This window comes from Hibiscus syriacus, unplaced genomic scaffold, assembly GCF_006381635.1.
Source record: "Hibiscus syriacus cultivar Baekdansim isolate YM2019G1 unplaced genomic scaffold, ASM638163v2 tig00110895_pilon, whole genome shotgun sequence".
Classification (NCBI taxonomy): Eukaryota; Viridiplantae; Streptophyta; class Magnoliopsida; order Malvales; family Malvaceae; genus Hibiscus; species Hibiscus syriacus.
This window is the reverse complement of record NW_024062903.1, coordinates 4,053,986-4,080,718: the sequence shown is the minus strand read 5'-3', so window position 1 is coordinate 4,080,718 and position 26,733 is coordinate 4,053,986. Positions and strand designations below refer to the sequence as shown.

The 26,733-nt window shown below is 36.4% G+C and overlaps 2 protein-coding genes and 1 pseudogene across 3 annotated transcripts; all 3 read left to right on the top strand.

The window, feature by feature from the left end:
* Window positions 1–1,001: 1,001 nt before the first annotated feature.
* LOC120146047 (nuclear poly(A) polymerase 4-like) lies at window positions 1,002–5,668 on the top strand. Of its 2 annotated transcripts, XM_039159716.1 has the most exons (12): window positions 1,002–1,470; window positions 1,551–1,628; window positions 1,892–1,999; window positions 2,193–2,255; window positions 2,338–2,499; window positions 3,082–3,195; window positions 3,315–3,377; window positions 3,455–3,781; window positions 3,868–4,032; window positions 4,164–4,929; window positions 5,286–5,365; window positions 5,466–5,664. In XM_039159716.1, the coding sequence occupies exons 1-12, from the start codon at window positions 1,336–1,338 to the stop codon at window positions 5,493–5,495; spliced, it is 2,091 nt and encodes a 696-aa protein (XP_039015647.1). In that variant the 5' UTR covers window positions 1,002–1,335; the 3' UTR covers window positions 5,496–5,664. The 2 variants fall into 2 exon arrangements, with proteins under 2 accessions (XP_039015647.1, XP_039015646.1); XM_039159715.1 differs by having other exon boundaries at window positions 5,286–5,668.
* Window positions 5,669–8,613: 2,945 nt separating this feature from the next.
* On the top strand, window positions 8,614–9,745 carry LOC120145970 (annotated as a pseudogene).
* A 48-nt stretch (window positions 9,746–9,793) lies between these two features.
* Window positions 9,794–25,409, top strand: LOC120145969 (syntaxin-61-like). Its single transcript, XM_039159652.1, has 7 exons — window positions 9,794–9,886; window positions 23,935–23,978; window positions 24,085–24,198; window positions 24,356–24,473; window positions 24,771–24,952; window positions 25,062–25,152; window positions 25,291–25,409. The coding sequence occupies exons 1-7, from the start codon at window positions 9,794–9,796 to the stop codon at window positions 25,399–25,401; spliced, it is 753 nt and encodes a 250-aa protein (XP_039015583.1). The 3' UTR covers window positions 25,402–25,409.
* Window positions 25,410–26,733: the final 1,324 nt, after the last annotated feature.

The following is a 26,733-nucleotide window of genomic DNA, read 5'->3' as shown; positions in this document are numbered from 1 at the left end:
TACAAATATTATAAGGTTTCTGATTGAATATGAAATTCGAACTTAAGACCTTAACTAATAACGTTTTAACATTCCACCAAACATCAATATTTAATTTATATAATTTTTAAATTAAAGATTATATTATTTTCAACTCTATTAGGAGATAAAAATAATCAAATAATTAATTATATATTTTATAAAATTAATATTAAATTATTCTAAAAATTAATTTTGATAATGTTTATTTACGGCATAATATAAATTTTAAATTAAATAAATATTATAAATTGATGAGATATAAATTTGCGATTATTTAAATTATTTAATAAATATTATAAATTTAGTTTTTAGATTAATTTAATATTGTTTTATAAAATAAATATTTATTTAATTTTTTTGTTCCACACAAATTCAAAAATAATTTAGTTTTAATTTTAAAATTATATAAATTAAATATTGATCTTGGTGGAAAATTAACATGTTCTTAGTCTAGTTTAGCCTAGTTAACATTAATTATAATTTTGAAAAAATAATTAGATTATCAAAATAAAAATAAAATTTTAACGTTAATTTTACTCTCATTTGATGGTTTCTTTAGTAAAATAATCACTAACTTTAGATCAGCTTGAAACCAAATTATATTAATCTCATGATTAAACAAATCCTTTTCATTAGTAGGATTGATTGACGACTACTCCGTTCCTTGAAAATTTAATTTTAATGACAGTTGAAAATTTAAATCCTTGTGCTTTTTTTTAGAAAAAAATTAATATTGTAACATTTTTTAACAGAAGCTAATGAATGTGAACATGCTGAAATCTAATTAAAAGTTTATAATTATAATGAATGTTTTAAAAGTTTGATGGTAAAACTGAAATAAACTTCAAAGTTTATTGAGCACTAGTACAGTTTACCCTATTTTTCTATGTACAGATATATTTTTGAATCATATTTATTGTATACATATATATAGAGATGGGTAGATAAAGATATTTAAACACACTAAAGTAATGATTTTCGTTGTATCTTTTAGGTTTAAAAATCTCCCCGAAAAACCATCCCTTCCACAGTTGACGACCTTCTCTCAATCTCCACTTTTTTTCTTCCTTTTTTTCGTTTTTGTTTTTCTTGGTTCCAAAGAAACTTTCTTTTTCTGTTTCTGCCTTCAATTCCTTTTTCAGTTTCTCTCTTTTTTGTGCGTGTGTTCTTCGATTTGCTTATATAGAAGAAATTCTTTATTTGGGTTTTCCATTGTTCGTCCAACGCTACAGTTTTCTTAATTGAGCGGTTCGTCTTTCCATTGAATTTCTAGGGTTTTATGTTTTGACGCTAAAAGTTTATATATTGGTAGAGATGGTGAGTTCAGAGGGATTATGTGGTTCGTCGCCGCCGGCAGCAGCGCCAATGACGCAGTATGGCGTCACAAAGCCGATTTCCATGGCGGGTCCCACCGAAGCCGACATACTAAGAAGTCGTGATTTGGAAAAGGTATTTATCTGGAAATATTGGATTTTGTTTTGGGGTATTTTTTTATTTACTTTTTTTTTTCGTGGGAAAAATGTCGACAGTTCTTGGTGGAAGCTGGGCTCTACGAGATCAACGAGGAATCTTCAAGTAGAGAAGAAGTTCTTGGCCGAATTCAAGAGGTAATTGCCTGTATTTCTTTTCGGGAGAAAGTTTTGTTTTGTGAAAATTTTAAGTTCTACAAGTGCTACTAACAATTCTAAGTTACCTACGATTAGATTTTTCAAGTAATGAGAAACTATTTTTGTAACTTTGGTTTAGTATAGGTTAATTTTTTTCATCCTATATCATATTTTGTTAACGAATTATGTCAGAGAAACGAAGTTTGAAATAAAACGATCTTGTTTTACATTTTTGGTAACATATCTCTTCATTGTATTTATAGATTGTAACTAATTGGGTGAAGCAACTTACTCATTTGAGAGGGTACACAGATCAGATGGTTGAAGATGCAAATGCTGTCATTTTTACTTTTGGTTCTTATCGCCTTGGGGTGAGTGTTTGATGTTTTTCTTTCTTGTTTGTTGTTTTATGGGGCTTATGGTATTCACACTTGAATAACTATGCTTTACTGGAATGCTTACTTGAACATAACTTCGGTCTTGTTTGATTGAGTTAGCAGAGTGCTTATGTTAATACAAACGTTTTTGTTACACATTATTGCTTAAGTTTTATTGTTTTGATAGGTTCATGGACCTGGCTCTGACATAGACACTTTATGCGTGGGACCATCCTATGTGAACCGAGAGGTATATTCACAGTACTGTTTGACTGATTTATGAACACTGAAGTTATTTATTCACTTATCCAGAATTTTGGTGTCTATACCAGGAAGATTTCTTCTTTGTACTGCACAATATCCTGGCAGAAAGGGAAGAAGTTACAGAGTTACAACCAGTTCCAGATGCTCATGTCCCTGTAATGAAATTTAAGTTTAATGGAATTCCAATTGATCTTCTTTATGCAAGCATCTCTCATTTGGTTGTGCCTCATGTAAGTTTGAACTACCTGTTGTTTCCGTAATTAAAATTTCTATTTGAAATAAGCATCTGTTTATATACAACTGTATATTAATTTCTAGTGTCTTGTTGTATATTGCTGCTCAGTACTCACTTGATTTAAGAATTGTATTAAAAGTGCTTCTCTCCGTCTCCCATCTTCATCTGGTATAATGTGACATTTAGAGTTATGCCCTTTCTCTCTTTATGGGCATTTGTCTCCAATTCTGTTTCCCGTTCTTCACAATGTTTCTTTTAATAAGTGTGTTAGTATGACTTAACATTGAATGTTTCTATGTTTTTGTTATGCATTTTGTTAGTTTCCTCACAACATATCATGTTGGGTTCATTTAGCTACCAATTTTATATGTTTTATTGATAGAAATAATATGTAGCATTTTTTTCCAAGTTTGTTTGATTTTGTTTTTCCTTTCTCAGAATTATGTAGTTAAAATGAGTTCTAGTTAGTTATTTTTCTTCTAACTTCTGTCTAGTTGCTTTGGGATGAACAGTTGGTGAAGCCATTATGATTTTTTGGTGGTTTGCATATATTTGATAAATGCTTGCTTGTGGACAGGACCTGGACATCTCTGACATGTCGGTATTGTACAATGTTGATGAGCCTACTGTTAGAAGTCTTAATGGCTGCAGGGTTGCAGATCAAATCCTGAAACTGGTGCCAAATGTTGAGGTGAAGTGTCTTCTGATCTTGTACCTGATCTTCAAAATTTAGTGTTCCTTTTGGTGCCTTATATAACTATTGATTTGTTTGTGTCCTTTACTAAGTTGCCTACTCTTTTAATGTTATAGCATTTTCGCACTACGCTTCGATGTCTGAAGTTTTGGGCTAAAAGGCGCGGTGTTTATTCCAATGTCAGTCATCTCCTATATACTTTTCTAATTTATTCTATATTTTTTTTATTTATTTTAACACAAATCGTCATTTTCAGGTGACTGGATTTCTCGGGGGTGTTAACTGGGCTCTTCTTGTAGCTCGAATTTGCCAACTTTATCCTAATGCTGTTCCAAGTATGCTTGTTTCACGTTTTTTTAGGGTCTATACCCAGTGGCGATGGCCAAACCCAGTTATGCTTTGTGCAATTGAAGATGGACTTGGATTTTCTGTATGGGATCCTCGTAAAAATCATCGTGATAGGACTCATCATATGCCAATTATTACACCTTCCTATCCATGCATGAACTCTAGCTATAATGTGTCCACAAGCACTCTTCGAGTCATGATGGAGCAGTTCCAATATGGTAACAGCATTTGTGAGGTAAGATAATGGAGAAACGATTTCTCTATACTGATCCTTTTGGCCAAAAATTATACTGATCCTTATTCTTTCTCCTCCAAATCCAGAAAATTGAGCTGAATAGAGCAAAGTGGAGTGCTCTGTTTGAGCCTTATTTGTTCTTCCAAAGCTACACAAACTATTTGCAGGTTGACATTCTTGCAGCTGATGCTGATGACTTGCGTTCTTGGAAAGGCTGGGTAGAATCCCGGCTGAGGCAGCTGACGTTGCTGGTAATATTTGTGCCTTCATAGCATGGCATTTAAATTTAAAGTTTTGATCAATTATGATACTTCATGAAACAACACAATATAGAGGCTTTCCTATTTCAGTTTCGTCAACATTTTATGCATATTATTTACAGATTGAGCGTGACACTTATGGAAAGCTGCAGTGCCATCCTTATCCTCAGGAGTATGTAGATGCCTCTAAGCCAAGTGCCCATTGTGCATTTTTTATGGGTTTACAAAGGAAACAGGGGGAAATAATTCACGAAGGTCATCAGTTTGATATACGCGGGTCAGTTGATGAGTTCCGGCATTCAATAAACATGTACATGTTTTGGAAACCTGGGATGGAAATCTATGTATCCCATGTCCGTAGAAAGCAGCTTCCAGCTTATGTACACCCAGATGACTATAAATGTTCTCGGAATCTGCGGCTTACTTCTCACCAGCAGTTTTATAAACTGTCTCGCAATAATGGTGTTGCATATCAAACTGAATCTGCGGAGAAATGCCTTAAAAGGAAAAAGGATCTTGATGGAGAAAATAGTGAGCAACATAGGCTGGTGAAACAGAGAAGTCCTGATAGAGATCAATCAGGTTCACCTGAGATTATAAGTCATAAGCTTAGTAGCAATTCTACAGGTTGTTCTACTTCAGGTCTGGATGAAACGAATGGATTTGCTGGAGCAAATGCATCATCGAATTCCAGTGGTATCAGCTCTTGTTCACATGAGGATATTGGGAATGAATCTACTGCAGGTAGCAGTGAAGGGAGCAATGGAGGCTATGATAACCTGTTGTCTTCTCGGAGTGATTCGTATGATGATCTGAAATCCTCTGTGGAGGATGAACATGCTGATAAAAATAGAGTACTTCAAGATGGATTGCCGAAGGAGTTAAGAGGTTTTGGTTCTGAGTTCCTTAATATTTCTTGATTTTTATTTATTATGTTTGGTTATGATTTCATTTTTATTCTCAATTAGTTTTCTTCGAGTTTGTTTTGTGTTTTTCTGTTCCATACATTATTGATTGCGTTGTGGGTGTTTCTCATGTCCATTTTTTAGATCTTATAACCATACATTCAAAATATTCTGGCTGGTATATGAACTACCAGTTGGGCATTACACGATCTTGGAGATGAAAGGCTCTTGCTAATTTAAGCTTTAAATAACATTTTTTTTCTTCAATATTTTGATCCATTGAGTCCAACTCCTTTACCTTATCTATTTGATTTTGTTTGTTTGTTTTCTGATGTGAAGCCAAATACGGAGGTTGGTGTTGTTCTAAAGTCCACGAATGGAGTTGTCGATGCAGAGTCTGCGAAGAATCCCTTGATAAGGTATTCCTTCGATCTATTTTAAATGACTTCTCTTCTGTGTTCCATATGCAATGTTTTTCCTTATATTGCTTTCTTTGGTGTTCCTTTTGTTGTATAACAGGTTGAGTTTGGCATCAACGGCTTGACATGAGATGAGAATTTAGACACAGAAGAACAGAAGACATCAAAGCCAGCAGTTAAGTATAAATTTAGTTCGTCTTTTTTCTTGTTTTCAGGCAAAACCGAAAGATCTTTTGGGGTGCGGGTTCCTTTTTTAACTCGGCTTTCTTCTCTACACAGTTTTTCACTTTCAGACAAAAAAGGGGAAAATTAGGAAAAAATATGAAAAAAGAAAACAATGATCATTAAAATAAAGTTTTTGTTCTTTTAACTTAGTTTTGTGGAACGTTTCCAGGATTTGGTGATATGTCCAGTTGTTTTAGATGTGCATTTTGCATAAAAAAAAATGTTAGGTCAGGTTTAGTTTGGGTAGAGAAGCTTATTATTCTTAAATTCTTGTGTCCTGTATGTAATAAACATTATTATATAAGATTAGAACTTAAACTCTTGTGTCTTGTATGTAATAAACATTATTATATAAGATTAGAACATTGTTGGATTGAATTTTGATTAAAGTAGATCGAATTTCAAGCAAGTAATATTTTTAATTATTCATTTTTTATTAATTATATTTAAAAAATAAAATATAAGCTTTAAGTTATTTAATTTAATTAATAATTTTAATATAAATATATTTGTATACACGTAATTGGAGTATATAAGAGAATCTCTATAAATTAATAATGCCAGAATTATGTAATTTTATTAAATTAAAGAGTATTAATCAATAAATAAATTAATAATTTATTAGTTTAAAAAGACTTTTTGCGATACAACGAGTCAAGTTATTCTTCATGAATAAAATATATGTATTGTATTGACTAATTGAATGATGTTCATGTATAATATGATTAGTGTTATTGAAAATCCTATTAAAGATAAAATTAAAGATGATATAATGTCTTTGAAATCAATTATGCAAATGAAGCACTAGTAGCGTTAACAACTTTTCACAATTTTTTATTGTATTATGAGAACATTTTAAGAAGCAAACAACAATATAATCATATTTTACTAAGTTGTTCTGGTTATATTTGTAATATTATATAATTATTAATTATAATATTAAATGGACCATAAATTTATATAAGGGTCTTTTGAAAAATTATTATCTTATTAATTTATCGGAATTATTAATTTAGACATGGACTCCAATCAAAACAAAAAAAAATTATTATTTTGGAGAGATTATTAAATTTATCAAGTATTGATTTATAGAGCTTCTATTGTATTTGTATTATAATATGAGTGAAGTACACAAATACTTACTAAACAAATGGAACTTTTTTACTATTGAAATTTTTGAACTTAAAAAATAGTTATTAAACTTTTGATTTGATAATGAAATAGTTATTGTGCCCTTAATTCTTCTCAAATGATGATAATAGGTAATATTTCATTTAATTTTAAATTATAATTAAAATTTTACATTTCTATTTTTATAATATTTTTAAATTATATATAAATATTTTAAAAATTATAATTTTGAGATATTTTTAACTTTGGGTCCTATTTGATTATACCATTAAGTCGTAAATAGACGAGTCATTTTGAATTACATCATCTATGTAATTTATCCATAAGTCTAAAATATAATTTATTAATATAAGATTGAAAAACAGTAAAAGTCGATTGTAACTGAAAGCTAATTAAGATATAGGGATAAGTGTTGTATTTCGTCTTGGATCTCCTTTGCAAGCCGTATCTCCACTATCACTCCTCTGCTTATCATTGCCTCCAAATGAACTCATTCGCTGATCGAAGCTTCTAGAGTTCCATATCCTTTAGTCATAATCTCTTGGCATAACTATTGGTAGACTCACGTGATATATAAAGCTAAATTTACTATATGACACCTATATCTATTTGTCTTGTCAGTCTATTTTTTTTATCATTTAGTACACAGCCGTGAAACTCTTGAAGAAATTTTTAAAAGATATTCAACACATTATATATAAAAGAAAATAAAAAATAAGAATGAAATATTATTTTCTCTTGATCTTTAAGCTTGAATTGGTGTAGTAACATTCTTCAAATGTTCTTAACTTGTTTTTATATGTTGGAATGAGTTTGTGGTCGTTTGGAGCTGTTGGAGTTGAATTATGACCGTTGGAGTCTTTAATTGTTGCAAAATAAAGCTGCCCAAAACAAGGAATATCGATAGTTCCTTTGTTGTATTTAAAACTCTAGTTGTTACATAGGTTCAATAGTCTCCCCTTTGATTAGGCTCTAAGGGATCTATCATCTAAATGCTCTAGCTGTTATTAGTATTTGTATGAATCATTTGTGTTCTGGCATGAGACACCTCAGAACACAAAGACTAAAAGGCTTTTGTATCTCTCGGGAACTCACAACCCAAGACTCTTTAGAGCAATCTGATTCTGGGACTTCATCCGGCATGTTCAACGATGAAGACTCTTTAAATCCCACTTCAAAAGTAAGGGCTTTGTACGATAAATGTGGTTATTGATACCAATAAGTTGATATTCATGCATTTTAGGATTTTTTTTAATCATTTAGTGCAAAGGTTATTGATACTAATAAATTGATATTGATGTTGTGGTTTAGTATCGATACGAAAGGTTTGAGTATCCATACTATCCTCTAAATTATAATTTTACTTTAGTATATGAATGTTTGTTTAATGACTTTAAGGACTTTGTAATTGATAAGTTATGCAATTTAGCCTTCAAATATCAATTGTTGCATAAATAATTGTTTGATTATTCAAATAAAACTAATTTGATCGCTCCACTATGCAAATTAAAGATTAACTCCTAAACACTTAAATATCTCTTGGATTTTAACATGATTTTCTATTGATTAAGCAAACTATCATCTCTTCGTTATAATAATAATCTGGTGGCTGCTGCATGGCCTAAAAGGAGAAAGGAGAAGGCCTTTTCCAAAGGCAGAAACGGTTATGGATAACGAACTGCGTGAAGATGAATCTCTCTATATATCTGATTCTTTGCATATGGCGATACATATTGCATTCTGTTGCATTTTAGTCCACAGCAATTAAGCTTCCCCCTAAGAATCTACATTCTTCCTCGAGCAAGTGATCTTGAAATAAATGGCGATTGCATCCCAAGAGATGTACATTTTGCATAACAAGAGCAATCTGGTAATTTTTAAACAACCCTTTTCTTGAAGAAGAAATTGCTCAGCAATATTATAGTGGATATTGTAACAACATACTGTGGCCACTGTTTCACTATCTTGGACTTCCGCAAGAAGACAGTTGCGGCTACTCGAACTTTTCAATCTAAGTTCAATGCTTATAAAAAAGCTAATCAGTTGTTTGCCGATGTGATTCAACAACATTATGAGGAAGGGGAGGTGGTTTGGTGCCATGATTACCACCTCATGTTTCTTCCCCAGTGTCTAAAAGAACGGAACAGTACAATGAAAGTCGGTTGGTTTCTACAGACTCCGTTTCCTTCTTCCGAAATCCATAGGACACTGCCATCTCGGTCAGAGCTGCTGAGGTCCATTCTTGCTGCTGATTTAATAGGGTAACATCATTTTGCTTTTGACATTGTTTTATTGGAAAGAAAATTCAACTTTTCATTGTTTATACACTTTGTAGATTTCTTGGTTGGATATCTGAATTCACCTTGGTTTATGAACTGGTAAATTTCTGGAGTGATTGTGCCTATTCTTCTTTTGAACTGCAATGTCGGTTTCAATGGACTCTGCTATTTTCTTTCTGTCAAAATCATATTATGCTGAAGTTTTCAAGGTCATTACTGTTTAAATTGTTGGTTTTATGACCTTCCAGATTCCATACATATGATTATGGAAGGCATTTTGTTAGTGCTTGTACTCGTATTTCGGGCTGGAGGGCACACCTGAAGGAGTTGAGAATCAAGGAAAACTGACTCGTGTAGCTACAGTATGTCATAAATTACCTCTTTCTCCGTTTATTAACTAAGAATCTTCAATCTGCCAATTTAATTTGTTCTTTTGCATTTTGAAATTACAGTTAATGTTAGGTAATGTTAGGCGTTTATTTCAATAAGTTACTTATGGTTTATTTCAATAATGATCAGGTAATGTTAGGCGTTGATCGGCTTGATATGATCAAGGGAATACCACAGAAGATTTTGGCATTTGAAAAATTCCTCGGGGAAAATCCCGTTTGGCGTAGTAAGGTGGTTCTCCTGCAAATTGCTGTCCCTAGCAGGACTGAGGTTCCCGAGTGTATGTTCCTTCATAAATATCAATCTTCTTTCTGTTCATTACCACAATATTGTTTCATTTCATTTAGTCTTCTGATAATCCAAGGCTCCTTAATGAACCTTACTTGTTTACTTTCTTAATATAATGGATCAAAAACTTAGAAGCCAGGTCATTGAGGTTGTGGGGCGCATTAATGGAAGATTTGGAACTCTTACTGATGTACCGATACATCATCTGGTTTGTCTATGCCTTATTATCTTTTTATCTGTTTTACTGAAAACACATGTCTTATTGATAAAATACTGCATACTACTGATATAAATTATTGGTGAGGATGCATATGCACATGCATAGATTATGTGCGTGTTTTTCCTGGATGTATATATTTGTGAAATAATGCAATACAACGAATATGATCAATCTGTTGGATATATGAACTGCAAAACTACACCGTTAGCACTGACTGAAAATATAAACAGTAATTAAGAAGAATAGATTCTTAAACCGTGTCGTGGTAAGAACCACTGCCTTAGAAACGAATTCGCCTCGATGTGTGTAATCGCTGCAGTAGGCGGACCGTCCCCCGAGGTTAACACGGTCGTTCCGAATTCCGTACACCCGAAATCGGAGTGGACTGCTGGTGGTATTGCACTTCTGATCGGAAAGCACTCAGAGAGAACTCACAGAGAGAACTTTAGAAAACACTTTGGTAAGTGTATTGTGAATTTTTTTGAGTGAGTTGAGAAGCTGAATATAGCTCTCTATTTATAGGCTAGAAATAGGGTTAAAATCGTCCATAAAATTTCAGGATTAAACCTCTTATTTGTAACAGCTGAAACGACTAGATGAACCTGACTCAGAAATAGTCCAGGTTCATTGTATCATTATTCAGCTGTTATAACTCCCGAAATTATATCATGTAACCCCTAGAATTAAATCAAATAACTCCTGTAACTCCTGATATTAATAGCTTGTCTCCTCTGTACAAAGCTGTAAATCAGTCCAGGTACATCTTAACGTTTCTGATTTAATTTAGGAATAAACTATTTAATTTCTGATAAAAAATAATTCAGCTGTTATTATTTGAAATTCAAACAGTCCTCAGCAGCCTATAAATATCAGTTGATATCTTTCACATTTTCCATTTGTTTCTTTCAAAGAGAAATTCCTCAAGAATTTTCTCTAAAAAGATAGTATCCGCGCGGACGTGTCGAAGACACGTATTACCACGACCACGACCACGACCACGACCACGACCACGACCACGACCACGACCACGACCTCGACCTCGACCACGACCACGACCACGAGCCGAGCCGAGCCAAGCCGTGCCGTGCCGTGCCGAGCCGAGACGGACGGACGGCGGCGGCGGTGCACGAGAGCCCCCCTTGTTCTCTATCACTCAACAAGGAAGTGGAATGTCAAGCCTTAAATACCATTCCCAATAGTGTTTCCAACACTATGTGGGATTGAGCATTACCAACATTCCCCCACTAATGCGAAAGAAATCTTCTGAAACTCGAAAACAAGCTTTCCAGAAGAGTAATAGCGAGATTAGTTGCTTAAGCACTAGTGAACATATCTGGAACTAGTACATAGTGATGATGAGCAATCCTTCTCTTAGATAAGTGAAACTAGTCTGGAACTTTCTAAGATCAGGGTAAACTCATAACACACAACTAACCCCTTCATCCACCTGAGTCCTCGATGTGTAAGATATATATATACAAAAGTATATATTTGGCCATCTTACCTCAGGATTCTAGTAAGTGTGCTAGAAAAATAGCCCAACATTTTTCATAGAAGGCGGCTAACCCTTCTCACTTACATAGGTTATTTCATCAAGTTTATCTCAACATAAACCACCCTTTAAAAAGGAATATGAAATAATTAAGAGCTTTTATAATAGCTCAACCTCACAAAGGGTATGGTGACTTTTTTCAAGTTCATTATAAATGAACCACCCAAACTCTGGGCTAAGAAGTCATTAAGAATAAATATTCAACCTCATTTATCGGTAAATTCAATAAGTCCTTCTCACTAGAACCATCCAAATACTTGGATTTGAATTTATTAAGAGTTTAACAAACTCAACCTTTCTGTCGGTAAGTTCATCATTTCCTACCCACTCACTCTGGGTTATGAACTTATTAAGAATAGATATTCAGCCAAAATCGGTAAATTCATCAAGTCTTTCTCACTAAGACCACCCAAAGCCTGGGCTATGAATTTATTAAGAGCAATTAAGCTCATCCTGGGCATGCACATTATTCATCATAGGGATAGGCAGTAGGAATGTGCACTATGAGTCTTTCCATGGTTTCGTTTGACCACATGGAACTTAGATAACTAAGTTGGGTATCCACCATGAATTCCTCAACCAATGGGCTTTAGACCCATCCCCCTCGACGAATCTAGGACCAGCTTCCGACTTAACCCTTTGGTAAGTGGATCTGCTAGGTTCCTTTCCGACTTCACATACTCTAAAGAGAGCACTCCATTCTTTATCAAGTGTCTAACTGATTCATGTCTTATACGAATGTGTCTTTTCTTACCATTGTAAGCTTGGTTCTTAGCCACACATATCGCAGCTTGTGAATCACACAACAATGAAACTGGAGGAGTCGGTCTTCCCCACAACGGAATATCTGCTAACAAGCTTCTGAGCCACTCGGCTTCTTGCCCAGCTAGGTCAAGAGCTATAAACTCTGACTCCATGGTAGAACGAGCAATACAAGTCTGCTTTGATGATTTCCACGAGATCGCTGCTCCACCCAAAGTAAAAACATACCCGCTCGTAGAGCTTACCTCATCATTATCAGAAACCCAGTTGACATCACAATATCCTTCCAATACCGCAGGAAAGCCAACAAACTCAAGTTTCCAATTCACAGTACCCTTAAGATACTTCAGTAAGCGTTTAAGCGCAATCCAGTGCTCACCACTCGGATTATGAGTATATCTACTTAGTCTACTCACAGCATAAGCAATATCAGGCCGAGTATAGTTCATTAAGAACATTAAACTTCCGATTAATTTAGCATATTCAGTTTGGGAAACACTACTTCCTTTATTCTTAACTAGATGTATGCTAGGATCATAAGGAGTTCGAACAGGGACGACATCAAAACTGTCAAATTTCTTTAGCACTTTCTCTATATAATGTGCTTGACATAAAGAAAATCCCTTCTCAGTTTTGGTAATTTTGACTCCTAAAATTACATCTACTTCTCCCAAATCTGTCATCTCAAACTTAGTGGACAAGAAATTTTTAACTTTGTTAATGGACTCAATGTTAGAACTGAAAATCAACATGTCGTCAACATAAAGACTTATGATAACACATTCAGTTTCAAACATCTTCGAATACACACAAGCATCCGAACCATTCACAACAAAACCAAAACTAAGAATAGTTTTATGAAATTTCTCATACCACTGTTTAGGAGCCTGCTTAAGTCCATAGAGTGACTTTTTGAGTCTACAAACTTTGCCTTCCATACCAGGTGCCTCAAAACCTAGTGGCTGCTCCATGTAAATCTCCTCATCTAGATCCCCATTCAAGAAAGCAGTCTTAACATCCATTTGATGTACCTGCAACTTATGAATAGAGGCTAGTGCAAATAATGCACGAATCGTTGAGATTTTTGTAACGGGAGAGTATGTATCAAAGTAGTCTAAACCAAACCTTTGAGTGAACCCTTTGACGACTAACCTTGCCTTGTATCGCTGAATCGAACCATCTGGCCTTAGTTTATTCCGGAAGACCCATTTGTTGGAGATAGGTTTGAATCCCTTAGGCAAGTCAACTAATTCCCAAGTATGATTAGACATTATCGATTCTAGTTCATCATTAACAGCGCTTTTCCAAAAACTAGCATCGATAGAACTTATAGCTTCTTCAAAAGTTTTAGGATCCTCATCTAATAGAAAAATTTGAGCTATAGGATCTGAAATGAAGTCTAAATCATTTATCTCAGAAATAAAGGAAGTAATAAAGTCTGGTCCAAAAGAGGTTTCAACTCTTTGCCTTTTACTTCTTCTAGGCTCAAAATCAATTTGTTCAGAAGACCTAGCAGGTTTACTAGAAGAAGTTGATGGAATATATTCTATTTGTGTTTCAATATTTATTCTCGGTTCCTTTAAAGGAAAAGTATTTTCAAAGAAAACAGCATCTCTTGATTCACAAATAGAATAATCTTGTAAAAGCATGAATCTGTATGCAACACTATTCGTAGCATACCCTATAAACACTGCATCAACGGTTTTAGGTCCGATGGTGGACTTCTTAAAGTCTGGCAAGCCCACTTTAGCCAGACACCCCACACTTTCAGGTATTGTAAATTAGGAGCGTATCCTTTCCACAATTCATATGGGGTAGAATCTAATTTCTTATGAGGAACTCGGTTCAAGATATGAGTTGCCGATAGAATGGCCTCCCCCCACATGTTATCAGATAACCCGGAACTTATTAGTAAAGAATTCATCATCTCTTTTAAAGTTCTATTTTTCCTTTCGGCTATACCATTCTGTTGAGGAAAATAGGGGGCTGATGTTTCATGAATTATGCCATTCTTTTCACAAATATCTTTTAAGAAATTAGATCCATATTCACCACCTCTATCAGATCTAACTCGTTTGATTCTCCTATCTAACTGATTTTCAACTTCTGCCTTATAAATAAGAAAGAAGTTTTCAGCTTCATCTTTAGTTCTTAGGAGATAAACTTTTGTATATCTTGAATAATCATCTACAAAAGTTATGTAGTAGTGTTTTCCTCCTTTACTTTCAGTGTTTCTAAAATCTGCTAGATCAGTATGAATGAGTTCTAACAGTTCAGTCTTTCTATTAGAAACAGTCTTAAAGTGAGGTTTAGTATGCTTAGCTTCTACACAAATCTCACATTTGTTAAAGCTAGTTGTGTCTAGTTTAGGCAGAACATTCATATTCATTAATTTCTTTAAAGCATGAATATTCACGTGTCCTAATCTAGCATGCCACATATCAATGGATTCAACAATATAAGCAGAAGTGGTAGCTTTATTTTCATTAAATTGAGTTTCTATGACAAATAAACCATTGCTTAAAAACCCTTTCCCCACATAATCACCATTTCGGGAAAGTACAAGTTTATCTGCCTCAAAAACTAACTTAATGCCTGCCTTATTCAGAAGCCCACCACTTATCAAATTTCTACGCAAGGCAGGTACATACAGAACATTATTTAAAGCCAGAGTTTTACCAGAAGTCAACTTGAGTAAAACCTTGCCTTTGCCTAGCACTTCAGAGCTGCTAGAGTTCCCCATGTACACACGTTCACCAGTGTTTCCATCCTCGAACTCAGTGAAAAACTCCTTCCTTGCGCAGAAATGCTTCGAAGCGCCAGTGTCAACTACCCATTCTGAACTGTTCTCCACCAGATTAACTTCTGAGACCACCGCAGCAATGATCTCATCATCTTCTTCTACAATGTGCATCTGTGGCTTGTTGTCATTCTGGCGGTCTGAGCGGTGTTGGCATTGGTAAGCCTTGTGGCCAGGTAAACCGCAGACATAACACTTGAACGTCTTTCCTTCCGGTTTGGCCTTTCCTGACTTCTTGAAGTTGGTAGCCTTCTGTGGTTTCGTCTTTTTGTCTTGATTCCCACGTTTCATGATCTTCTTAAATTTGGACTCAACCAAGTTAGCTCTAAAAGATAAATTACTCATAGAATTAGTAAGCTTATCTTTTAAACGGTTGGCTTCTTCAATCTTCATATGGCCCACAAGTTCTTCAAGCGAAACGTCTCTCTTCTTATGCTTAAGAGAGTTACGGTAATCGGACCATGACTTGGGCAGTTTCTCAATGAGTACATTGGCTTGCAGCACCTCACACATTTGCATCCCTTCAGCGATGATGTCAGCGACTAAGTTCTCATAGTCATGGACTTGATCCATTATTGGCTTGTCGTCTGTCATCTGGAATTTGAGCCATTCGCCGACAACGTACTTCTTGATCCCCGCATCATCCGCACCATACTTCTTGTCGAGAGTGTCCCATATTGCATTGGCACTCTTTTCTCTAAGGAACATATCAAATAGTTTATTTGACATGTGGCTGAGCAGATGTCCTCGTACCGTCTTGTTATCCTTCTCAAATTTCTCGTAGGTAGCGAGAGCGGCGGCGGCAGTTGCTAAGGCATCATCATTGAGGACCGCATCCGCATCATTACCAACAGCTGGGGTTGGCGGCATGGTAGGTGGTGGCTTGAGCAACACGTAATCAAGATCAAGTTGCTCGAAGAATATAAGAATTCTTTGGGACCACCTTCTATAGTACTTTCCATCAAGTGCATCGAGCTTGGAAAGATCGGGAATGAGTTTGCTCAAAGGTGTCGACATGATTGCAGTTTATGGAAATTCGTTTCTAAATTGTTGGATATATGAACTGCAAAACTACACCGTTAGCACTGACTGTAAATATAAACAGTAATTAAGAAGAACAGATTCTTAAACCGTGTCGTGGTAAGAACCACTGCCTTAGAAACGAATTCGCCTCGATGTGTGTAATCGCTGCAGTAGGCGGACCGTCCCCCGAGGTTAATACGGTCGTTACGAATTCCGTACACCCGAAACCGGAGTGGACTGCTGGTGGTATTGCACTTCTGATCGGAAAGCACTCAGAGAGAACTCACAGAGAGAACTTTAGAAAACACTTTGGTAAGTGTATTGTGAATGTTTTTGAGTGAGTTGAGAAGCTGAATATAGCTCTCTATTTATAGGCTAGAAATAGGGTTAAAATCGTCCATAAAATTTCAAGATTAAACCTCTTATTTGTAACAGCTGAAACGACTAGATGAACCTGACTCAGAAATAGTCCAGGTTCATTAAATCATTATTCAGCTGTTATAACTCCCGAAATTATATCATGTAACCCCTAGAATTAAATCAAATAACTCCTGTAACTCCTGATATTAACAGCTTGTCTCCTCTGTACAAAGCTGTAAATCAGTCCAGGTACATCTTAACGTTTCTGATTTAATTTAGGAATAAACTGTTTAATTTCTGATAAAAAATAATTCAGCTGTTATTATTTGAAATTCAAACAGTCCTCAGCAGCCTATAAATATCAGTTGATATCTTTCACATTTTCCATTTGTTTCTTTCAAAGAGAAATTCCTCAAGAATTTTCTCTAAAAATATAGTATCCGCGCGGACGTGTCGAAGACACGTATTACCACGACCACGACCACGACCACGACCACGACCACGACCACGACCACGACCACGACCACGACCACGACCACGACCACGACAACGACCTCGACCTCGACCACGACCACGACCACGACCACGAGCCGAGCCGAGCCGAGCCGTGCCGTGCCGTGCCGAGCCGAGACGGACGGACGGCGGCGGCGGTGCGCGAGAGCCCCCTTGTTCTCTATCACTCAACAAGGAAGTGGAATGTCAAGCCTTAAATACCATTCCCAATAGTGTTTCCAACACTATGTGGGATTGAGCATTACCAACATTCCCCCACTAATGCGAAAGAAATCTTCTGAAACTCGAAAACAAGCTTTCCAGAAGAGTAATAGCGAGATTAGTTGCTTAAGCACTAGTGAACATATCTGGAACTAGTACATAGTGATGATGAGCAATCCTTCTCTTAGATAAGTGAAACTAGTCTGGAACTTTCTAAGATCAGGGTAAACTCATAACACACAACTAACCCCTTCATCCACCTGAGTCCTCGATGTGTAAGATATATATACAAAAGTATATATTTGGCCATCTTACCTCAGGATTCTAGTAAGTGTGCTAGAAAAATAGCCCAACATTTTTCATAGAAGGCGGCTAACCCTTCTCACTTACATAGGTTATTTCATCAAGTTTATCTCAACATAAACCACCCTTTAAAAAGGAATATGAAATAATTAAGAGCTTTTATAATAGCTCAACCTCACAAAGGGTATGATGACTTTTTTCAAGTTCATTATAAATGAACCACCCAAACTCTGGGCTAAGAAGTCATTAAGAATAAATATTCAACCTCATTTATCGGTAAATTCAATAAGTCCTTCTCACTAGAACCATCCAAATACTTGGATTTGAATTTATTAAGAGATTAACAAACTCAACCTTTCTGTCGGTAAGTTCATCATTTCCTACCCACTCACTCTGGGTTATGAACTTATTAAGAATAGATATTCAGCCAAAATCGGTAAATTCATCAAGTCTTTCTCACTAAGACCACCCAAAGCCTGGGCTATGAATTTATTAAGAGCAATTAAGCTCATCCTGGGCATGCACATTATTCATCATAGGGATAGGCAGTAGGAATGTGCACTATGAGTCTTTCCATGGTTTCGTTTGACCACATGGAACTTAGATAACTAAGTTGGGTATCCACCATGAATTCCTCAACCAATGGGCTTTAGACCCATCCCCCTCGACGAATCTAGGACCAGCTTCCGACTTAACCCTTTGGTAAGTGGATCTGCTAGGTTCCTTTCCGACTTCACATACTCTAAAGAGAGCACTCCATTCTTTATCAAGTGTCTAACTGATTCATGTTTTATACGAATGTGTCTTTTCTTACCATTGTAAGCTTGGTTCTTAGCCACACATATCGCAGCTTGTGAATCACACAACAATGAAACTGGAGGAGTCGGTCTTCCCCACAACGGAATATCTGCTAACAAGCTTGGCTGGTGGCTTGAGCAACACGTAATCAAGATCAAGTTGCTCGAAGAATATAAGAATTCTTTGGGACCACCTTCTATAGTTCTTTCCATCAAGTGCATCGAGCTTGGAAAGATCGGGAATGAGTTTGCTCAAAGGTGTCGACATGATTGCAGTTTATGGAAATTCGTTTCTAAATTGTTGGATATATGAACTGCAAAACTACACCGTTAGCACTGACTGTAAATATAAACAGTAATTAAGAAGAACAGATTCTTAAACCGTGTCGTGGTAAGAACCACTGCCTTAGAAACGAATTCACCTCGATGTGTGTAATCGCTGCAGTAGGCGGACCGTCCCCCGAGGTTAACACGGTCGTTCCGAATTCCGTACACCCGAAACCGGAGTGGACTGCTGGTGGTATTGCACTTCTGATCGGAAAGCACTCAGAGAGAACTCACAGAGAGAACTTTAGAAAACACTTTGGTAAGTGTATTGTGAATGTTTTTGAGTGAGTTGAGAAGCTGAATATAGCTCTCTATTTATAGGCTAGAAATAGGGTTAAAATCGTCCATAAAATTTCAGGATTAAACCTCTTATTTGTAACAGCTGAAACGACTAGATGAACCTGACTCAGAAATAGTCCAGGTTCATTGTATCATTATTCAGCTGTTATAACCCCGAAATTATATCATGTAACCCCTAGAATTAAATCAAATAACTCCTGTAACTCCTGATATTAACAGCTTGTCTCCTCTGTACAAAGCTGTAAATCAGTCCAGGTACATCTTAACGTTTCTGATTTAATTTAGGAATAAACTGTTTAATTTCTGATAAAAAATAATTCAGCTGTTATTATTTGAAATTCAAACAGTCCTCAGCAGCCTATAAATATCAGTTGATATCTTTCACATTTTCCATTTGTTTCTTTCAAAGAGAAATTCCTCAAGAATTTTCTCTAAAAAGATAGTATCCGCGCGGATGTGTCGAAGACACGTATTACCACGACCACGACCACGACCACGACCACGACCACGACCTCGACCTCGACCACGACCACGACCACGAGCCGAGCCGAGCCGAGCCGAGCCGTGCCGTGCCGAGCCGAGCCGAGACGGACGGACGGCGGCGGCGGTGCGCGAGAGCCCCCCTTGTTCTCTATCACTCAACAAGGAAGTGGAATGTCAAGCCTTAAATACCATTCCCAATAGTGTTTCCAACACTATGTGGGATTGAGCATTACCAACATTCCCCCACTAATGCGAAAGAAATCTTCTGAAACTCGAAAACAAGGTTTCCAGAAGAGTAATAGCGAGATTAGTTGCTTAAGCACTAGTGAACATATCTGGAACTAGTACATAGTGATGATGAGCAATCCTTCTCTTAGATAAGTGAAACTAGTCTGGAACTTTCTAAGATCAGGGTAAACTCATAACACACAACTAACCCCTTCATCCACCTGAGTCCTCGATGTGTAAGATATATATATACAAAAGTATATATTTGGCCATCTTACCTCAGGATTCTAGTAAGTGTGCTAGAAAAATAGCCCAACATTTTTCATAGAAGGCGGCTAACCCTTCTCACTTACATAGGTTATTTCATCAAGTTTATCTCAACATAAACCACCCTTTAAAAAGGAATATGAAATAATTAAGAGCTTTTATAATAGCTCAACCTCACAAAGGGTATGGTGACTTTTTCAAGTTCATTATAAATGAACCACCCAAACTCTGGGCTAAGAAGTCATTAAGAATAAATATTCAACCTCATTTATCGGTAAATTCAATAAGTCCTTCTCACTAGAACCATCCAAATACTTGGATTTGAATTTATTAAGAGTTTAACAAACTCAACCTTTCTGTCGGTAAGTTCATCATTTCCTACCCACTCACTCTGGGTTATGAACTTATTAAGAATAGATATTCAGCCAAAATCGGTAAATTCATCAAGTCTTTCTCACTAAGACCACCCAAAGCCTGGGCTATGAATTTATTAAGAGCAATTAAGCTCATCCTGGGCATGCACATTATTCATCATAGGGATAGGCAGTAGGAATGTGCACTATGAGTCTTTCCATGGTTTCGTTGACCACATGGAACTTAGATAACTAAGTTGGGTATCCACCATGAATTCCTCAACCAATGGGCTTTAGACCCATCCCCCTCGACGAATCTAGGACCAGCTTCCGACTTAACCCTTTGGTAAGTGGATCTGCTAGGTTCCTTTCCGACTTCACATACTCTAAAGAGAGCACTCCATTCTTTATCAAGTGTCTAACTGATTCATGTTTTATACGAATGTGTCTTTTCTTACCATTGTAAGCTTGGTTCTTAGCCACACATATCGCAGCTTGTGAATCACACAACAATGAAACTGGAGGAGTCGGTCTTCCCCACAACGGAATATCTGCTAACAAGCTTGGCTGGTGGCTTGAGCAACACGTAATCAAGATCAAGTTGCTCGAAGAATATAAGAATTCTTTGGGACCACCTTCTATAGTTCTTTCCATCAAGTGCATCGAGCTTGGAAAGATCGGGAATGAGTTTGCTCAAAGGTGTCGACATGATTGCAGTTTATGGAAATTCGTTTCTAAATTGTTGGATATATGAACTGCAAAACTACACCGTTAGCACTGACTGTAAATATAAACAGTAATTAAGAAGAACAGATTCTTAAACCGTGTCGTGGTAAGAACCACTGCCTTAGAAACGAATTCACCTCAATGTGTGTAATCGCTGCAGTAGGCGGACCGTCCCCCGAGGTTAACACGGTCGTTCCGAATTCCGTACACCCGAAACCGGAGTGGACTGCTGGTGGTATGCACTTTGATCGGAAAGCACTCAGAGAGAACTCACAGAGAGAACTTTAGAAAACACTTTGGTAAGTGTATTGTGAATGTTTTTGAGTGAGTTGAGAAGCTGATATAGCTCTCTATTTATAGGCTAGAAATAGGGTTAAAATCGTCCATAAAATTTCAGGATTAAACTCTTATTTGTAACAGCTGAAACGACTAGATGAACCTGACTCAGAAATAGTCCAGGTTCATTGTATCATTATTCAGCTGTTATAACCCCGAAATTATATCATGTAACCCCTAGAATTAAATCAAATAACTCCTGTAACTCCTGATATTAATAGCTTGTCTCCTCTGTACAAAGCTGTAAATCAGTCCAGGTACATCTTAACGTTTCTGATTTAATTTAGGAATAAACTGTTTAATTTCTGATAAAAAATAATTCAGCTGTTATTATTTGAAATTCAAACAGTCCTCAGCAGCCTATAAATATCAGTTGATATCTTTCACATTTTCCATTTGTTTCTTTCAAAGAGAAATTCCTCAAGAATTTTCTCTAAAAAGATAGTATCCGCGCGGATGTGTCGAAGACACGTATTACCACGACCACGACCACGACCACGACCACGACCACGACCTCGACCTCGACCACGACCACGACCACGAGCCGAGCCGAGCCGAGCCGAGCCGAGCCGAGCCGTGCCGTGCCGAGCCGAGCCGAGACGGACGGACGGCGGCGGCGGTGTGCGAGAGCCCCCCTTGTTCTCTATCACTCAACAAGGAAGTGGAATGTCAAGCCTTAAATACCATTCCCAATAGTGTTTCCAACACTATGTGGGATTGAGCATTACCAACATTCCCCCACTAATGCGAAAGAAATCTTCTGAAACTCGAAAACAAGGTTTCCAGAAGAGTAATAGCGAGATTAGTTGCTTAAGCACTAGTGAACATATCTGGAACTAGTACATAGTGATGATGAGCAATCCTTCTCTTAGATAAGTGAAACTAGTCTGGAACTTTCTAAGATCAGGGTAAACTCATAACACACAACTAACCCCTTCATCCACCTGAGTCCTCGATGTGTAAGATATATATATACAAAAGTATATATTTGGCCATCTTACCTCAGGATTCTAGTAAGTGTGCTAGAAAAATAGCCCAACATTTTTCATAGAAGGCGGCTAACCCTTCTCACTTACATAGGTTATTTCATCAAGTTTATCTCAACATAAACCACCCTTTAAAAAGGAATATGAAATAATTAAGAGCTTTTATAATAGCTCAACCTCACAAAGGGTATGGTGACTTTTTTCAAGTTCATTATAAATGAACCACCCAAACTCTGGGCTAAGAAGTCATTAAGAATAAATATTCAACCTCATTTATCGGTAAATTCAATAAGTCCTTCTCACTAGAACCATCCAAATACTTGGATTTGAATTTATTAAGAGTTTAACAAACTCAACCTTTCTGTCGGTAAGTTCATCATTTCCTACCCACTCACTCTGGGTTATGAACTTATTAAGAATAGATATTCAGCCAAAATCGTTAAATTCATCAAGTCTTTCTCACTAAGACCACGACCACGACCACGACCACGACCACGAGGCGAGCCGAGACGGACGGACGGCAGCGGCGGTGCGCGAGAGCCCCCCTTGTTCTCTATCACTCAACAAGGAAGTGGAATGTCAAGCCTTAAATACCATTCCCAATAGTGTTTCCAACACTATGTGGGATTGAGCATTACCAACACAATCAACAATCAGTTAGATAAAAAGCAATTGTCTTGGCAAGATTTGAGCATACTTGATAAGAAATAAGTTCAAATTTTGTTGTTTTGAGCAGTTGTGTGCATGACTTTTTGTATGTCCTGGATGAACATGTGAAGTTTATGTATCGGGTTAAATCATTAACATGAACTCCCTTTAATATAACTCTTAGGCCATTTCTTTGACGGTCTGTTGTTATTGAAGGATTGTGTGAAGATTTCTAAAGCACTTTCCTTACTTTAACAGGATTGTTCTCTTGATTTTCACGAATTATGTGCTCTGTAACTGTTACCGGTACCGACTTTTGTGTACATCGGTATATGGCTTCCTCCATTTCTCTTACTCGTTCTTTCAGCAAATGATGAAAAAGTTCTCGTGAGGATCTGATAATCCCCTTTGCCTTCTTTTGGCATTGCATTCCAATATAACAAAGAGGAAATATTCCTCCACACACATTCTCTTCTATTATAAGACTAGATGTAAATTTGATGACTGAAATGCCAAATATATTATGTAAATTTAAAGAATAAATTTTTTAAAATTATCAGAAAGTGAAACGTGTCATTTAACAGAATATTTTAATGGCCATTATGGTCGAGACGCTTAAAGTGATAACGTTAGGCACCTAGATCGACCGAAAAAAATTTGGACACCTATTTGGAAATGCAATATAGTTTGGACATTTATGTTTATATTAAGCCTTTAAAAATATTTATAAAAAAAAAGGTTTTCTTTGTGCATATGGTATGGTTGTGACATAAAAAGTGTTCTTATTAACTGGTTTAACCGAAATCAGTATCTTGGGGGATTAAAAGCAATATTCACCATTTGTTTTATGGGCTGTTCCCTTCAATTCAATTTCTTTCTTCTTCGGTTTTACCCTTCCAAACAGTGGAAACACCGATCTCCCTTACCGGGTTTGTCTCAGATAGGTGGCAAATGTAAAATTCCTTGAAAAAAATCATGCTTTTTATTTTCTGTACCTGACTTATCGATAGTATTTCTCCTTTGAATGTTTCCAGGATTTAATTAATTCCACTCCTTACAAGATGACTAAAGCTCAAGATCCATTTTACATCGTCAAAGAAGAGATTCAAGACTCTGTAAGTTAGAGAAAAATGACTGCTTGATCTCCTTGATATTTGTTGTTTTGTGGGAGATTTTCTATTAAATCACATTTTGGGGTTCCTTTTTTTTTATTTCATTTAGATTGATAAATTGCAAGCAAGTTTTCACCAATGAGAAAGGATTCCTCCTGGAAGTGGTGAGCAAGTTCATCTCACCAAAGATCTGCTTGCTAGTTGTGAGAGCATCGATTGGCAGGTATGCGAATTAAGTGTTCTTTCTTAAATTTAATGGATCTTTGAAATGGGAAAAGATGTTTGATGATTTGTTTTACATTATATCTGTGTTAATTGAACAACTTTATTTATTTATTTTGATTCAATTACAATTGCTGAAAGTTCTTCTTTCTTGATAGGAATGTGGATGAATTGGACAAAGCAATTTCGGTAGCAGCTAGAGATCCTTCTTGGTATGGCATCGATGAAGTTGAGCTCGAAAGCAGGAGGAAATGGACCGCTAATGCTCGTATTCAGGTGTCATCCTTGTGGTCATTGCTCATTATATTTTATTATCGTGTGAAAATTTATTCAGTAATAGTCTCATTCCATGGTGGTCGAAGGGCAGCATCATCGTTTTCATGCCGGAAAAATTGTAGAAATACACATTGTAGCACTTTTAAGCCAGCTAAAAAACATATGTGCTTTACTAGCGTGCAATAGTTTTCAAGCTTTACTAATAGACTGGCTTATGCTTAACCGATAGTTGCAGCATTGATCTTAATTTGTTTTCCCATTAATGGATGTCTTTTATGAATTATTTTGTTTGATAAGGTGGCTGATGTCAAGAAAGCTGTTGGAGCTGAAAAAGAGAATGATAGTAGTGCAAGTGCGATACGTCGAGAATTAATGAGACTGCCAAATTCTCAGCAACCAGATATGCCCGACCACTATAGTGCAAAAAATACTGATGACTTTATAGCATCGGAGTCAGATAGACAAACGCTTCTTATAAAGTAGGGTTTTCTCGATTTGCTCTTTATTCGTTTCTTATTTATTAGTTCTCGATGTGCTCCCTTCTCTGATTTTTCTAGTTTTCTTATTGTCATCAACTTGTGGTTGTAGGCAGCAGGAAGAGGAGTTGGAGGAGCTTAACGCAAGTGTTCAGAGAATCGGAGGCGTCGGGCTTACTATACATGAAGAACTCCTTGCACAGGTGAGTACTTACCTGTAATCTCCCCGGTTAACATATTTGTGAATGAATTGCAACTGTAGTCAATAGATATCATCCGATATCTGCATCGGTTCAGTGTTGTCCATTTGACATGCTAATTGGAATGCCTTGCTGTTTCAGGAGAAGATATTAGATGAGTTAGGTACTGAAATGGACGGCACAAAAAACCAACTGGATTTTGCTCAGGTAATTTTTTTCCACAATCTGCAATTAGAAATATTAAATATTTGATCTTATTTTTCCGAAACTTGAGCGAATACGCAGCCCTTTAACTGTGTTACTTGTCTATTCTTTTAATGCCAAGAGAAAAATGGCTATTATTATGAAGAAGGCTGGCGCTAAGGGCCAAATAATGATAATAATATTTTTGCTAGTTCTGTTCATCATTCTGGTCGTCTTCGCTTAAAAAGCCGAGTTTTCTGATGTTCAAACACGAACACGAACAAGATCCAACATTCTTGGAAATAACCCTTTTGGTTAGTGTCTTCTCTATTGTTGAATAAATGATGACTTGAAAATGCTGAACAGAGCAATTTTTGTGTTCTTCTGGATTTTTTAAACACTTCGTAAAAGATAGTCTTACATCATTACATTATTCTTTACTGTTTAGTTATTTGCAAATGTGATTGTCTATGATCTTGAAGGCTTTTCTTTCGTTTTCTTTATTAAATGTACAAGAGGGGATAGCTGAATTGACGGATTAAATTAAATTGATTTGATCAAAAAATTTCGGTTCATTCAGTTTTGACTGATTAATTAGATTTGGTTATCGATTTTAAAAATTTAAACTAAATAAATCAATTAATTTTCTAAATAAGTCTTAAAAAGGATAGGAAAAAAACAGTTATTTTACGTAAAATCAATTGGATATATATTCAATTTTGATGGTTTAATCAATTTATTTAGTTTCTCCCAGCAACAACACAGCCGAACTTCAGTTTCTCCCATTGTACCAACTGCTAGGTTTCTAGATCGTATAAGCTGCAGCCTCGAGAGTATCGTGGCCACACCAATGCAATTTGAAAAACTGAATCAACAGCTCCGAGAGAACGAACGCGCACCTACGTTTCCACAGCTGCCAGTTTCGCTGATCAGTTTCCACATGGACGTTACTTAAGAGCCATTCCCGTAGATCCAAAGAAAAGAAACTATGACGCCATTCCAAAGGAATTATAGACGACCATAGTTGCTTCCTTTCTGGGCAGTCACGAAATGCATGCAAAACGGATTCCGACTCTCCACATAAGGGGCAATGTGGTAATCGATCTTTTAGTATTCCATGGAGTATTGTCCAAAGGAAGACACGAACGTGTTGTGGTAGCTGCAGTTTCCAAACCATTTCCCAGTTTGTATCGCCGTCAAGGTTGCATAGGCGGAGGAAACACTAAACATTTGGTCAGAGGTGTTCAGTTCCGCCATATCCAGCTATCATCAACGATAGTCAGCAGACATGATGGCTAAAATATGGTTAACTGCATCGGTGTCCAATACAGAAGACAGAGCATCCGCATCCCGCTCTCCATCATGATTCATGACCTCATGCTCTGACAGAAGCAAGTAATC